The sequence below is a fragment of the Canis lupus genome, chromosome 13 (assembly GCF_003254725.2).
Source record: "Canis lupus dingo isolate Sandy chromosome 13, ASM325472v2, whole genome shotgun sequence".
In the NCBI taxonomy this organism is placed as follows: domain Eukaryota; kingdom Metazoa; phylum Chordata; class Mammalia; order Carnivora; family Canidae; genus Canis; species Canis lupus.
The window spans coordinates 46398180-46412723 of NC_064255.1; the positions used below are offsets into that span (position 1 = coordinate 46398180).

Sequence of the window (14544 nt, forward strand, 5' to 3'; positions counted from 1 at the left end):
GACTTCACCCCAAAAGAAAGAACAATAAGAGGTCATGGCCAGGGATCTAACCAAAACAGATATAATTAAAAACAGATTTTAAAACAACAATCACAAGGATGCTAGCTGGACTTGAAAAAAACATAAAAGACACTAGAGAATCCCTTACTGTAGAGATTTTTAAAAAATGAAAAACTAGGCAGGCTGAAACAAAAAATGCTATAACCAAGATGCAAAACTGACTAGATATAATGACACATGGATGTATGAAGTAGAGGAACAAATCAGTATTATAGAAGATAAAATTATGAAATATAATGAAGCTGAAAACAAGAGGGAAAAGAAAAAGTATTGGTTCACGAATGTAGACTTAGGGAACTCAGTGACTCCATAAAGCATAATAACATTCATATCATAAAAGTCCCAGAAGGAGAAGCAAAGGAAAGGGGGTAGAAGGTTAATTTGAGCAAATTATAGCTGAAAACTTCCCTAATTTGGGGAAGGAAACAGACATCAAAATCCAAGAGGCAAAAGAGAACTCCCATAAGAATCAACAAAGGCCAGCCAACACCAAGATATATCTTATTAAAACTTACAAAATACACAAAGAAAAATCCTGAAAACAGCAAGGGAAAAATGTCCTTGACCTACAAGGGAATATGAATCAGGTTAACAGCAGTTCTTTCCACAGAACTTGGCAGGCCAGAAGGCAGTGACATGATATATTCAATGTGCTGAATGGGAAAAATGTGCAACCAAGGATACTCTATCCAGCAAGGCTATCATTCAGAATAGAAGGAAAAATAAAGAGTTTCCCAGACAAAAACAAAAGGCGTTCATGACCACTAAACTAGCCCTGTAAAAAATATCAAAGGGTACTCTTTGAATGGGAAAGAAAAAACAAAAGCAACAAAGACCAGAAAAAGGAACAAAGAACACCAGAATCATCAACTTTACAGGTAACACAATGGCACTAAATTCAGATCTATTAATAATCACTCTGAATGTAAATGGACTAAATGCTCTAATCTAAAGACAGAGGGTATCAGAATGGATTAAAAAGAAAAAAAGACCCATCAATATGCTGCCTACAAGAGGCTCATTTTAGACCTAAACACACCTGTAAATTGAAAGTTAGAAGATGGAGAATCATCTATCATGCTAACATACATCAAAAGAAAGACAGAGTAGCCATAGTCATACCAGAAAAAACAGATTTTAAACCAAAGACTGTTACAAGAGATGAAAAAGGACACTATATCATAATTAAAGAGTCTATCCAACAAGAACTAATCTATACCTCAAATATATAAATATATATTTGGTAATAATACAACAATAGTAGGAGACTTTAGCACTTCACTTACAGCAACAGACAGATCATCTAAGCAGAAGATCAACAAGGAAATAATGGCTTTGAATGACACACTGAACCAAATGGATCTAACAGATATACACAGAACATTTCATTCTAAAGCACCAGAACATACATTCTTTTTGAGTATACATGGAACAATCTGCAGAGTAGATCACATACTGGGTCACAAATCAGGCTTCAACAAGTACGAAAAGATTGAGATTATACCACATGTACTCTTAGACCACAACACTATGAAACTTGATGTCAACCACAAAAAAAAAAAAAAGAAAAAATTGGAAAGACCACAAATAGATGGAGTTAAAGAATATCCTACTGAAGAATGAATGGGTTAACCAGGAAATTAAAGAAGAAATTTTTAAAAAATACATAAGCAAATGAAAATGAAAACATGACAGCCCAAAACCTTTGGAATGCAGCAAAGGCAGTCCTAAGAAGGAAGTGTATAGTAATACAGGCCTATCTCAAGAATCAAGAAAAGTCTCAAATACACAGCCTAATCTTACACAAGAAGGGCTAAAAGAGGAACAACAAATAAAGGCAAACGCCACCATAAGAAGAGAAATAATAAAGATTACAGCAGAAATAAATGATATAGGGGATCCCTGGGTGGCTCAGCAGTTTAGCGCCTGCCTTTGGCCCAGGGCAGGGTCCTGCAGTCCCAGGATTGAGTCCCACATCGGGCTCCCAGCACGGAACCTGCCTCTTCCTCTGCCTGTCTCTGCCTCTCTATTTCTCTCTCTGTGTGTGTGTGTGTGTGTGTGTGTATCATGAATAAATAAACAAAATCTTTAAAAAAAAAAAAAGAAAAGAAAGAAAGAAAGAAAGAAAGAAAAAAGAAAAGAAAAAAAGAAAGAAAGAAAGAAGAAAGAAAGAAAGAAAGAAAGAAAGAAAGAAAGAAAGAAAGAAGAAAGAAAGAAAATAGAAACAAGCAAAAAACAATAGAACAGCTCAATGAAACTAAGAGCTGATTCTTTGGAAGAATTAATAAAACTTATTAACCCTTCACCAGACTTATCAAAAATAAAAGAGAAAGGACCTAAACAAAGTCATGAATGAAAGGGGAGAAATCACAACCAGCACCACAGAAATACAAACAATTACTGGAGAATATTATGAAAAAGTATATGCCAACAAATAATCTGGGCATCTGAAAAAAATAGGTAAATTCTTAGAAACTTACAAATTGCCAAAACTGAAACAGGAAGAAATAGAAAATTTGAACATTACCCATAACCAGCAAAAAAATTGAATCAGTAATCAAAAATTTCCCAACAAACAAAAGTCCAGCCCAGATGGCTTCCCAGGGGAATTCTATCAGACATTTAAAGAAAAGTTAATACCTATTCTTCTCAAACAGTTCCAAAAAATAGAAATGGAAAGAAAACTTCCAAACTCATTCTATGAGGCCAGCATTACCCTGATTTCAAAACCAGACAAAGACCCTACTAAACAAGACAATTACAAGCCAATAGCCTTGATGAACATGGATGCAAAAATACTCAACAAAGTAACAAATGGAATCCAACAATACATTAAAAGAGTTATATTCACCACAATCAAGTGGGATTTATTCCTGGGTTGCAGGAATGGCTCAAAATTTACAAATCAATCAATGTGATGCACCACGTTAATAAAAGAAAGGACAAGAACCATATGATCCTCTCAAAAGACACAGAAAAAGCATTTGACAAAATACAGCATCCATTCAAATCCCTCAACAAAGTAGGGATAGAGGGCACATACCTCAACATCATAAAGGCCATATAAAAAAGACCCATACTAATATTATCCTCAATGAGGAAAAACCGAGAGCTTTTTCTCTACAATCAGGAATAAGACAGGGATGTCCACTCTCATTAGTACTTAACACAGTACTGGAAGTCCTAGCTTCATCAATCAGATAACAAAAAGAAATAAAATGCATGGGATCCCTGGTTGGCGCAGCGGTTTGGCGCCTGCCTTTGGCCCAGGGCGCGATCCTGGAGACCTGGGATCGAATCCCACGTCGGGCTCCCGGTGCATGGAGCCTGCTTCTCCCTCTGCCTGTGTCTTTGCCTCTCTGTGTGTGTGACTATCATAGATTTAAAAAAAAAAAAAAGAAAAGAAATAAAATGCATCCAAATCACCAAGAAAGAAGTCAAACTTCACTATCTGCAGATGATATGATACACTGTAGAAAACCCAAAAGACTTCACCAAAAAAAATTGCTAATTTTGCTAATTCGGCGAAGCTGCGGGATACAAAATCAATGTACAGAAGCCTGTTGCATTCGTATACACTAATAATGAAGCAGCAGAAAGAGAAGTCAAGAAATCAATCCCATTTACAATTCTACCAAAAATCATAAGATATCTAGTTGTAAATCTAATCAAAGAGGTAAAAGATCTATACTCTGAAAACTACAGGACACTTGCAAAGGAAATTGAAGAAGACACAAAGAAATGGAAAAACATTCCATGTTTATGGATTGGAAGAACAATTATTGGTAAAATACCTGTACTACCCAAAGCAATCCACAAATTTAATGCAATCCCTATCAAAATACAATCAGCATTCTTCACTCAGTATAATATCCTCCAGTTCCACCCGTGTCCATGTAAATGCGAAGTATTCATCCTTTCTGATGGCTGAGTAATATTCCATTGTATATATCTACCACATTTTCTTTATCCATTCATCTCTCGATGGACATCTGGGCTCTTTCCACAGTTTGGCTATTGTGAACACTGTTGCTATGAACACTGGGGTGCAGGTGCCCCTTCAGATCACTACATTTGTACCATTGTGGTAAATATCTAGTAGTGTGATTACTGGGTCATAAGGTAGTTCTATTTTTAACTTCTTAAAGAACTTCCATACCATTTTCCAGAGTGGCTGTTCCAGCTTGCATTCCCACCAAAAGTTTTAAACTCACATCATTTCCCACCTAGATATTATAATAGCCTTCTGATTGATCTCCACAATGTCTTGATTATGGGTTTTGGTTTCACAACTATATGTTGTTTGACAAAATTTTGTGCTAAAAATGATAAATGTTACTATATGTAAATTATGCTTTAATAAACTGGACTGGGGCGGGGGAAGCAAGTAAAACAACAGCAACAAACCCATCCCATCGGAGTCTGACTCATCTCTCAGTTCCCACTTTGGAATCAATAAATCTATCCACCACATTGCCCACCAGAGAACTCATTCAACAGGAAATGTATGCATGCAGTTTGCCTGCCTAAAAATTTATTATGACTCCTCACTGAGCATGAAATTTAAGGCTTTTGAAACATGGCCCCAACTTCCTTCCTCATTATCTCCATCACCCTTCCTCATCCCTTGCCAATCCCTATTTCATCCCAACCTTTATGCACCTTAAACCCTAATAAAAAAATGATCTAAAAGGAATTCCCAGAACCACCTATGCTCCTTTTTACATTTTTGCACATGTGGGGACCTTTTAAAAGAATGCTGATACTAGTCTCTGCCCAGACCCATTTTTTAAGAACCAGGCTTTCTGGAGTGGTGCAAATGTGAAACCGGGTTGAGAACCACTGGTCTAGTAACGGCCACCCCTTAAAGGAGAATTTTGTACCTAAACCCTATGAAGGCATTTATCATTCATACTTTAATTTGCTGAACTTCGTGCTTCATTTAACTCTGCTTCATTCCTCATGGACAAGAGCCTTGATTGCTCTTTACATCAGCGCTTCTCAAACTTTATTATTCATTTAAATCACCTAGAGATGTTGTTAAAGTACAGGTTCTGATTTTAAGTCTGCAAAGAGGCCTGAGAGTCTACATTTTTAATCAGCTTCAGCTGAGCCAAGGCTTCCCGTCCCCAGGACATGAGTAGGGAAGCTTTATGTCACTATCACCTAGCACAGAACCTGCATGTGAAAGTCGCTCAAGAAACATTTATCGATTATAGGTATCATCTGCATCATTCTTCACACCTTCCCCAGGTAACCAAAACATGGAGCTATCTTGCAGGACCAGTTAGGAGGAATCTCACTTATTCTGCTGCTTCTTATTTTTTTTTCAAGTATGACAGAACAGAGTTCCTGACAAATGGTCAATTCTAACCAACTCTCATTTCCTTTAGTGGCAGGTGAGAGGTCAGGTAAAAGGATTCTTCTGGGTTATGTGTACGGCAAATCACTCTCGTATGTACACTCTTAATCTTAGAGAGAAAACATATTTGAAGTAATAAAACTTAAGTAATTTCTTTTTTTTTAAGATTTTATTTATTTATTCATGACAGACAGAGAGAGAAAGAGGCAGAGACACAGGCAGAGGGAGAAGCAGGCTCCATGCAGGGAGCCCGATGTGGGACTTGATCCCAGGTCTCCAGGATCACGCCCAGAATCACGCCCGGAAGGCAGCCCTAAACCGCTGAGCCACAGGGGCTGCCCTAAAACTTAAGTAATTTCAAATGCATACCATTGATTAATAAAATTAAGAAACATTTATTTTCCGGTGCCCACTATATACCAGGCACTGTTTTAGGAGCTAGCTGTGTTAACTTATATTATCTTCTCAACAACCCTGTTGGGTATCTTTATTTTATAGATCACGAGACTGAGACCTATATGTTAGACAGTGGCTCAAGGACTTATGACTAGAAAGAGGCAGAGCTAAGACTTCGTAACTAACCAGTCATGCTTGTTACCCAACCTAGATAGTAGTTGCAGCTCCCATACATTGAGGATCTACCTCAATCCTCTGCCTCCTTCCATGTAGGATTCCATGTAACACAAGTCTGATCATGTAACATCACAGCTCAGAACTCCCCAAGGTTCTGATCATACTTTGGCTTTTATATAGTCCTTACTTTGCCCTACGGTACATGGCCTCTGCCTATCTCTGCAACTTCATCTCCTCCCAAGGCAAGCTGAAGGGACCCACACCGGCCTCCTACTGTTCCTCGAACCTGTCAAACATATTCCCACCTCAAATCCTTTGCACCTGCCGCTCGGACTGTATGTTCTACACCAAGACAGCTTTATGGCCTGCTTCCTCTCTTCTTTCCATCTCTGCTAAAATGTCACATCCTCAGAAAGGCCTTCCCCAACTAAAATGGAAACCCTGTCACTCTTTAATCTTACCCACTGTATTAGTTATATATTCAATGAATGAATGAATGATTTTGTATCCTTCCAACAGTAATTTAAGGTCATTATCTAACCCTGTTCACAAATGAGAAAACCCTCAAAAGGCTCAATGCAAAGGCATCTACCTTTGGGTGGCTCAGTGCATGAGCGTCTGCCTTTGGCTCAGGTCGTGATCCTTAAGTAATTAAGCCAGGACTTGAAACTATACTAGCCTGGATCTAACACTAGCCATCTAATCAGAGCCTTGAAAGGCTTCTCAATCATTTCTCACACTTACGTTTATTTTAAACAGTATCCACTGAACACTAAGATGAAGATAGTAGTTGATAATTTTTTGGGGGTGGAAAATCAGATTGAGGGAAGAATAAGTCACTTTTCTGAACACTAGAGCAGCACCAGGGCCCAACAAGTGTGTTTAGTCTTTAAAGCTGCTAGCTTCTGGACAACCTAGCAGCAGCATCTATACTGTCCAGGACAAGGCTTCTCAAACATTTTTCTATAGTAACATATATGAGATGGGTCATGAACATAGGCTTTGGAGTAAGCTGCCAACATTCAAATCCTGACTACCATTTACGAGCTGCATGATTTTGGACAAGTTACTTAATTCCTCAATTTCTCTGTTTCCTCATCTGTAAAATGGGGATAAGCATACTACCTCACAGAACAATTTTGAAAATTAAAAAAGCTTAGATATGTTGATGGCTAAGAAAAGTAATATGCTCTCATATATTAGCTATTAATAGTCTCGAATTTCAGTACTTTAACAAATCATATACATACCTTAAAGCAAATATAAATGCATCAGTGTATCATAATCTCAGGAATACGAATTACCCTTTGCACTGAAAGTTAATCTTTAATTGAATGGATTTGACTTAAAAGTTTACATGAAACTAAAATTCAGAATGGAACCAGGGGAGGAAATTAAATTCCCAGAGTTACTGCCACCTTCTATCTTTTGAATTTTTTTAAATTTTTATATATTTATTCATGAGAGACACAGAGAGAGGCAGAGATATAGGCAGAGGGAGAACCAGGCTCCCTATGGGGAGACCAATTCAGAACTCGATCCCAGGACTCCAGGATCGCGCACTGAGCTGAAGGCAGACGCTCAATCATTGACCCACCCAGACATCCCCCTATCTTTTGATTTTGAACTTGAAGCATTCTAGTCAATCCTAAGAGCCAAAAAAGAATGGAAAGGAAACCAGACTCAAACCTTTGAAAGATTAATAAATCACATCTACCTTTTTAATTCTCCCCTGAAACAAATCAGCAGCCAGAACAGTCCATAGAATGTTGTACTTAGGGGATCCCTGGGTGGCTCAACGATTTAGTGCCTGCCTTTGGCCCGGGACGTAATCCTGGAGTCCCGGGATCAAGTCCCCCATTGGGCTCCCTGCATGGAGCCTACTTCTCTCTCTGCCTGTGTCTCTCATGAATAAATAAATAAAATCTAAAAAAAAAAAAAAAAAAAAAAAGAATGTTGTACTTAAATCTCCTGTGCAAACATGCCTGATGCACTCTGCAGAGACACAAGCTTCTGAGTGGTTGGGACACGTAAACCAACATCACTGCAAACAGACATCAGCGACTATTTACTTCTCACATAATTACAACAAACTTCCTATATTTTTAGGTGTTGAGAGCTTATCAACTGTTTCAGGAGAGCAAGGAAATAGCCTATCTTGTTCATCACTGTTTCCCTAAACCTGTATCAATGCTTGGCACACAGTAGGCTTTCAATAAATATTTACTGAAAATAATAAACCAACTTATTAGACAAATTAATGTTACTTTCAGCAAAGATAATGACAAAAATATGAGAAAGAAACTTGTCTGTACTATAAGCAGGATGTTAAGAATGTTGGATATCTACGAATTATTGGAGGTTATTTTTGGTAGTGCTAATTTTACATCTAGAAGACATATAAGCCTACAAACCTTCTAGTGGTAAATACCAAGGATGTTTTCCAAAATACTTAACAACTAATAGTAAAAGTTAATATATGTTTATGGAAATGAACACCTAAATCAAAATCTAAAAAATGTATTTCCCTTTGATCTCTATATTAAAACTGCTGTCAAGTAATTTAAATTGAAATTCAAACCATTCAAGTCTTTCCAATAATTTTCAAATCAGCTTTTAATTTTTAGAAATTGTTGGTGTAATCTTTTGTATGCTGCAGTATCACTGGCTAAACAATACCAGTCACAGTTTGTCATAAGACTCCACACCAAACTCTTGTAACAATTTCTCCATCAAACTTATTGTTATGAGGGATCCCTGGGTGGCGCAGCGGTTTGGCGCCTGCCTTTGGCCCAGGGCACGATCCTGGAGACCCAGGATCGAATCCCACGTCGGGCTCCCGGTGCATGGAGCCTGCTTCTCCCTCTGCCTGTGTCTCTGCCTCTCTCTCTCTCTCTCTGTGACTATCATAAATAAATAAAATTTAAAAAAAAAAAAAAACTTATTGTTATGACTCACAGCTCCTTATGCTTGTTACATTCAAGACATATCAGAAAAAACAGTGAGGTTTTTTTTGTTTTTGTTTTTGTTTTTGATCAGGTATGTTCCTGGTCACCAGAGTCTGGACCAAAGACAGAGAGCACCCAAGACAATAATAAGGCTACCAACACACCTACCTCCCTACCACCTTGGAGGAGAGAACAAATGCCACATCTCTACAATCATCACAACCTCCCTCGCTGCCTCAGTACCTTTAGCAACTCTGGAGGACCAGCTGTGTCCACACCAGCACTCTCCTCTTCTCCACTAAGCAACAGTATTCAGTGGCTTGTGGGCCCAATAAGTAATTTCCTTTTACTCATTAGTACAGAAGAATTTTAATGATTAAAAAGTAGGTTCTACAACACAGCTATGTACCAAATCAGCCCTGAATATTACTAACATGGCACTATGTTGAAACAACTGTGACACAAATGAATCATTAATCTGCTCATCTGGAATATAGTTTGAGTGATTATTCAAAAGGTATCCATTAAAAAGACTTCAACTTATAAATTACTTGGACCCCAGGAACAAACGATTCCCATTGAGGGTTACAGAGTAGCTAAAGGAGGTCCCGGAAGGCTTGTCTGAGAAGCAAAAATCTGAGCACAGATTTAAAGGAAGTGAACAAGAAAGCCATGTAGATACCTGAAGGAAGAACGTTCCAAGCTGAGCTGCAGAACACCAAAGGCTCTGAGGCTGGGACATACTTGGTGAGGTGGCCAGTGTGGTGGGAAAATAACATGTGAGGGGAGATTAGTGGAAGATGAGGTAGGAAAGGTACACATAGGCAGGTCATGTATGGCCTTGAAAACAATGGTAAGGAATTTGGATTTGACAGTAGGTACGTTGGAAGGCTGTGGGAGGACTGTGAGCAAGCAAATGACATGTCAGATTTACATTCTGATGGGGTTACACAAGAAACTGGATTTATCCGTGTATCTTTTGTGCATCTTTTAATATTTTTTATTATTTTTAATTCTTTGCATCCTCTACTCTGCTGTATCAAATGCTGCTTTGAGATTGAGTAAAATGAATCCTGATAACTGAACATTGGATGTGGCAACATGGAGGCCATTCGTGATCCTGAAAGAAGAAATTGCTGTACAGAGAGCATGTATGGACGACTCTTTCAAGTTTGTTGTAAAATGGAGCAAAAAAAAAAAAGAAAAAATAGAACAAGTTGGAGGAGCATGAGGTGTTAAGAGAGGAGATGTTACATTCTGTTTGTATGCTGACCAGGAAAATCCAGTAAAAAAGATTTTTTCCAATGAAGATCTAGAAACAAGGGAGGGTATGTGACAAAAGTAAATCTATGAGACAAGTGAAAAGGGAGAGGACCTTGTCTGCAAAAGTGAAGAAGTTGGCATTTGATAGTAGCAGGGACAGTACATCTCTTCTTAATACAAAGGAAGGAAAGGAAAATATGTGGGTACAGATGTACAAAGGCTGGGTAATTTGGTGATAGGAAGATATGAAAGTTTTCTGATGGCTTATATTTTCAAGAGTCCTATACAAGGAAAGCATGCCTAAGACTTACAAGAGCTGTTACCATGATGCTGGAGGGCAGGGACGTTAAAGTCTGCCCAGCCGAAATCATAGGGGTGGAGGAGAGGCACAACACTATGTGACCTTGATTAATTATGAAACAATGTCATATTTGGGGCCTAAGAAAGAAGTAGAAACAGTATATGCCGCACACTCAAAAATTCAGCAAGCATAAACTCCTCGGGTGCTTTTTAGTCCTCTAAGAGTTCTGAGATGTTATGATTTTTACTTGTACTTAAATCACAATGACGGACTATTTTTATGGTCACATCATTAAGCTTACATCACTGTATTACCACTTAGCTTAGTTTCTATTTTATGATCTAAAACTTAGTCTTATAAAGTCAAAAACTCAAATACAGCTATTGTGGTTTTTGTGACTTCATTCCACTTTTTTCCTGACCTACTAAGAAGAATATTTACTAAGATCAGTTTCCTGACCATGACCCCTGAATATGGGTGTGGCCAAACCATACTGCTAGCAACACGCATCTACCTAATCAGGGAACAATAAATGTGACCTTTGAAAATATGCACATGTCACTATCAGAAAGTGTTTTCTGTTCACCTATTTTCAGGTTACCCTTGTTTTCTATGCACATAAATAACTGATCGCTATTAAAATTTGACATCACCTATCCAATCCTCAATAGAGTAACAGCTAAGAATAAATCAATGAACATTTGAAAATATTTTCTACGATTGGATTTAATCTCAATTTCTGGTAATACTTCAAGTTTACTTATTAACACTCACTTAAAGAAACCTATAACTGGGCAGCCCGGGTGGCTCAGTGGTTTAGCACCTGCCGTCGGCCCAGGGCATGATCCTGGAGACCCGGGATCGAGTCCCACGTCCGGCTCCCTGCATGGAGCCTGCTTCTCCCTCTGCCTGTGTCTCTGCCTCTCTCTCTCTCTGTCTCTCATGAATAAGTAAATAAAATTAAAATAAAGAAACCTAAAACTAAACTACCTATGATAATTTCATGTATTGTTGCACGGTTTTCCTTCCACTGGTTCACCTGTCAACAACTCTCTCCAACAAATCAGAGCATTCTTATGGAGGATTGCTGTGAGTCTTGGCGACTGCACATTTCTAAAAGGTTCCCAGGTGTACAGTTCTCCTCAATGTCAGCATAATTTCCCCCAGTATCTTTGGTTAGATGTAGTTGTGAAACAAAACAGTGCATGTTAAAGATGCATTTAACAATTTGACTGTAATTGCTGATTTGCTCGCCTGTATTCCCCCCTAGATGGAAAACTCTGTGAGACCTGGATTGTGTCCGTCTAGTTCATCTCTGTATCCTCAGCCTGACATAGAGTAAGAGGTCAATAGAATAAATGCTGAAGGGATCCCTGGGTGGCTCAGCGGTTTAGCGCCTGCCTTTGGCCTGGGCTGTGATCCTGGAGTCTCGGGATGGAGTCCTGCGTTGGGCTCCTTGCATAGAGCCTGCTTCTTCCTCTGCCTGTGTCTCTGCCTCTCTCTCTCTCTCTCTCTCTCTCTCTCTGTCGTCTATCATGAATAAATAAAAAATAAAAAAATATTTTAAAAGACAGAATAAATGCTGAATCAGTGAAAGTGCCAGCACCCTGGGGAGAGGTTCGGAAGACCTACAGCAGCCCCACTTACCCGTGAGATCCAGAGTCCTGTCCACAAAGACCACTGAGGCCCTGCCCGCGGCGGTCTTCCTCCTGTTCTTGGCAGGGGCGTAACTAGCCAGATCTGCAGCGATGATCCGGCTGAGGGAACCTACAGCAAAACACTCCTCCCGCACCCCCAAATGTTCACACAGAGAACTGAGGCCTGACACCAGGCACCTGATCTGCAGAAGCAGCTCGGGGGGCAGGGCGGCGGCATCCACCTCGCTCAGGCTTCCTAGCCTCCTCTTGTCTGGACGAGCCCTGTTGAGGAGATGCACATCCCGGGGCAGTAGCGGGAAGAGGGAAGCAAAGGCCGGGGTCAAGGCAAGGTGGGGCGCCACGGGGGCGAGCCACAGCGGGACGTGCAGCACCTCGGCCGTGTAGTTCATGTTGCCCATCCACTCACACAGCTTCTCCTCCAGCTGCTCGAACACCGGCTGCCCCTCCAGCTCCGCCGCTGCAGCCGCCGGCACGTGATTAGCGGTGAGGTGGGCAGCGTGGCTCACGGCGGTGACCACCACGCAGTACTGGAAGCGACTGCGGCCGATGATCTCCCGGAGGGTCTCCACGGTCCGGCCCTTCAGCAGGCAGCTCAGCACGAACACGGCCTTGGGCTGCTCGGCGCCCCCGCCCACGGCCGCGGGCTCGAACTCCCGCAGGTGACACGCCGGGCCTCCCACCGCCTCCAGCAGCCGCGACGCTCCGCAGCCCCAGTGCAGGCTCTCGGCGCAGGCGGCGTCCAGGTAGACGAGCGCGCGTTTCACTTTGGCCAGCACCTGCTCCCAGCCTTGCTGGGTGAACGACAGCACGCCCGGGGCGCTCATGGTTCGGGGTTCGCAGCGTCGGGACTCACCGCTTCCGGGAACCGGGCTCCTGGACGCCTTGACAGTCAACACCGTACACGTGGTGCGGCTCGGGCTCGGCCCGGGTGGGCGCGCGCTGATGACGCGGCGGAGCGTGATTGGCCGGCGAAGAGAGGCGGTGGGCGGGGCTCCGGGTCGTGGGGAGAGGTCTGTGAACCGCCCGCCCGCTGCTCTCCTTCCTTTCCCGTCCCTCCAGGCTCTGGTTGGCCCTCCCCGTGTCTTGGGAAATCTCAGAAAAAAAAAAAAAAGGCTAACGCGAAGTTTGGCATTTTCCTTGCACCCTAAAAGTCGCTTTGCCCATCTAAACTAAGAGACACCAGAGAGGATGAAAAAAAAACAAGTGTGGTGTTTTGTAGTTTCTGGATTGTGGTCTCCTATGTATGTTATAGAGCTCGAGCCTCATGAAAAACCTAATGGCCTCGTTTTCACTTTCTCCATCCCCATCCTCCTTCCCTCGTCTTACTGGCACTAAATCTTGATCTGAATCAAAAATCCTGGAATCCAGCCCCTTGGGCCCATCCATCCTTGCCCATCACTGGCTTAATCCACCATCATCACTCAACTGGACAATAGCAATGACCTACCGCCCCCCCCCCCCCAACATTTCCCAGTTTTGCGTCTCTTCTCCCTCCAATTCAGTTTTCTTCCTAATGAACTAACGGGGCCCTACCATTTTCCTGCTTAAAAGCCTCTCCTGGCCCAGTTGCCTACAGGATACAGCCAGATTCCTTATAATAGCACCAAAATCTTTCATGATTTCTCAATTTCTCTACACCTACTCCCTGCCTGGAACATTATATACCTGCACAATTAAGTCAACAGGTTGAGCCCAGAATGTTTCACAGGTTGAATTCAATTCAACCACTACTTATTAAGCACTTATTAAGTATAATCCCTGACCTAGGCTCCAAGGACACAATGGTTAATAAGTTCCCTGATCCAGGAAGAATTTTCACCTCTGCTAAGTACTTGCCATATCATGAGGTAAGTTTTAACATACCTTTTTTCCGACAAGATTGTGCACTAGAGGCCTAGTCACTCCAACACTAGAAAATACACAAGTATTCAATAAATGTTTGTTGACTAAATGATCAATAAATGGTCAATTTATTTTTTTAAGATTTTATTTATTTATTCATGAGAGACACACAGAGAGAGGCAGAGAGAGGCAGAGAGAAGCAGAGGGAGAAGCAGGCTCCATGCAGGGAGCCCGACATGGGACTCGATCCTGCGACTCCAGGATCACACCCCCGGCTGATGGCGGCGCTAAACCGCTGAGCCACCCAGGGATCCCTTCAATTTATTTTTTTAATAAATCTTCAACTTATATCCATATAATAAATGATATACTTAACTGACTTTTAATGAACACGTACAATACTGCAGACATGGTGTTTGGCATTAAGAATATAAATAGAAATAAGGCGCAGTCTTGCCTTCAAAGGGATCTGAGATAAGGGACCCACACATGTAAAGAAAGCAAGTGTAATACAACGTTACAGAAGCAACTGAGTGA

At 41.1% G+C, this 14544-nt stretch overlaps 1 protein-coding gene across 5 annotated transcripts in view; it reads right to left on the reverse strand.

Moving 5' to 3' along the window:
* SCFD2 (sec1 family domain containing 2) overlaps nt 1-13090 on the reverse strand; it is a 419880-nt gene extending 406790 nt beyond the window's left edge. For all 5 annotated transcript variants that reach the window (XR_004814632.2, XR_003131334.3, XR_003131333.3 and 2 more), the window contains exon 1: nt 12155-13090. Coding sequence is in view for 2 of the 5 variants with exons in the window: in XM_025435788.3 (XP_025291573.3) it covers nt 12155-12989 (835 nt within the window). In the remaining 3 variants the exon portion in view is untranslated. The remainder of the gene's footprint in view (nt 1-12154) is intronic.
* Between the last annotated feature and the right edge of the window lie 1454 nt (nt 13091-14544).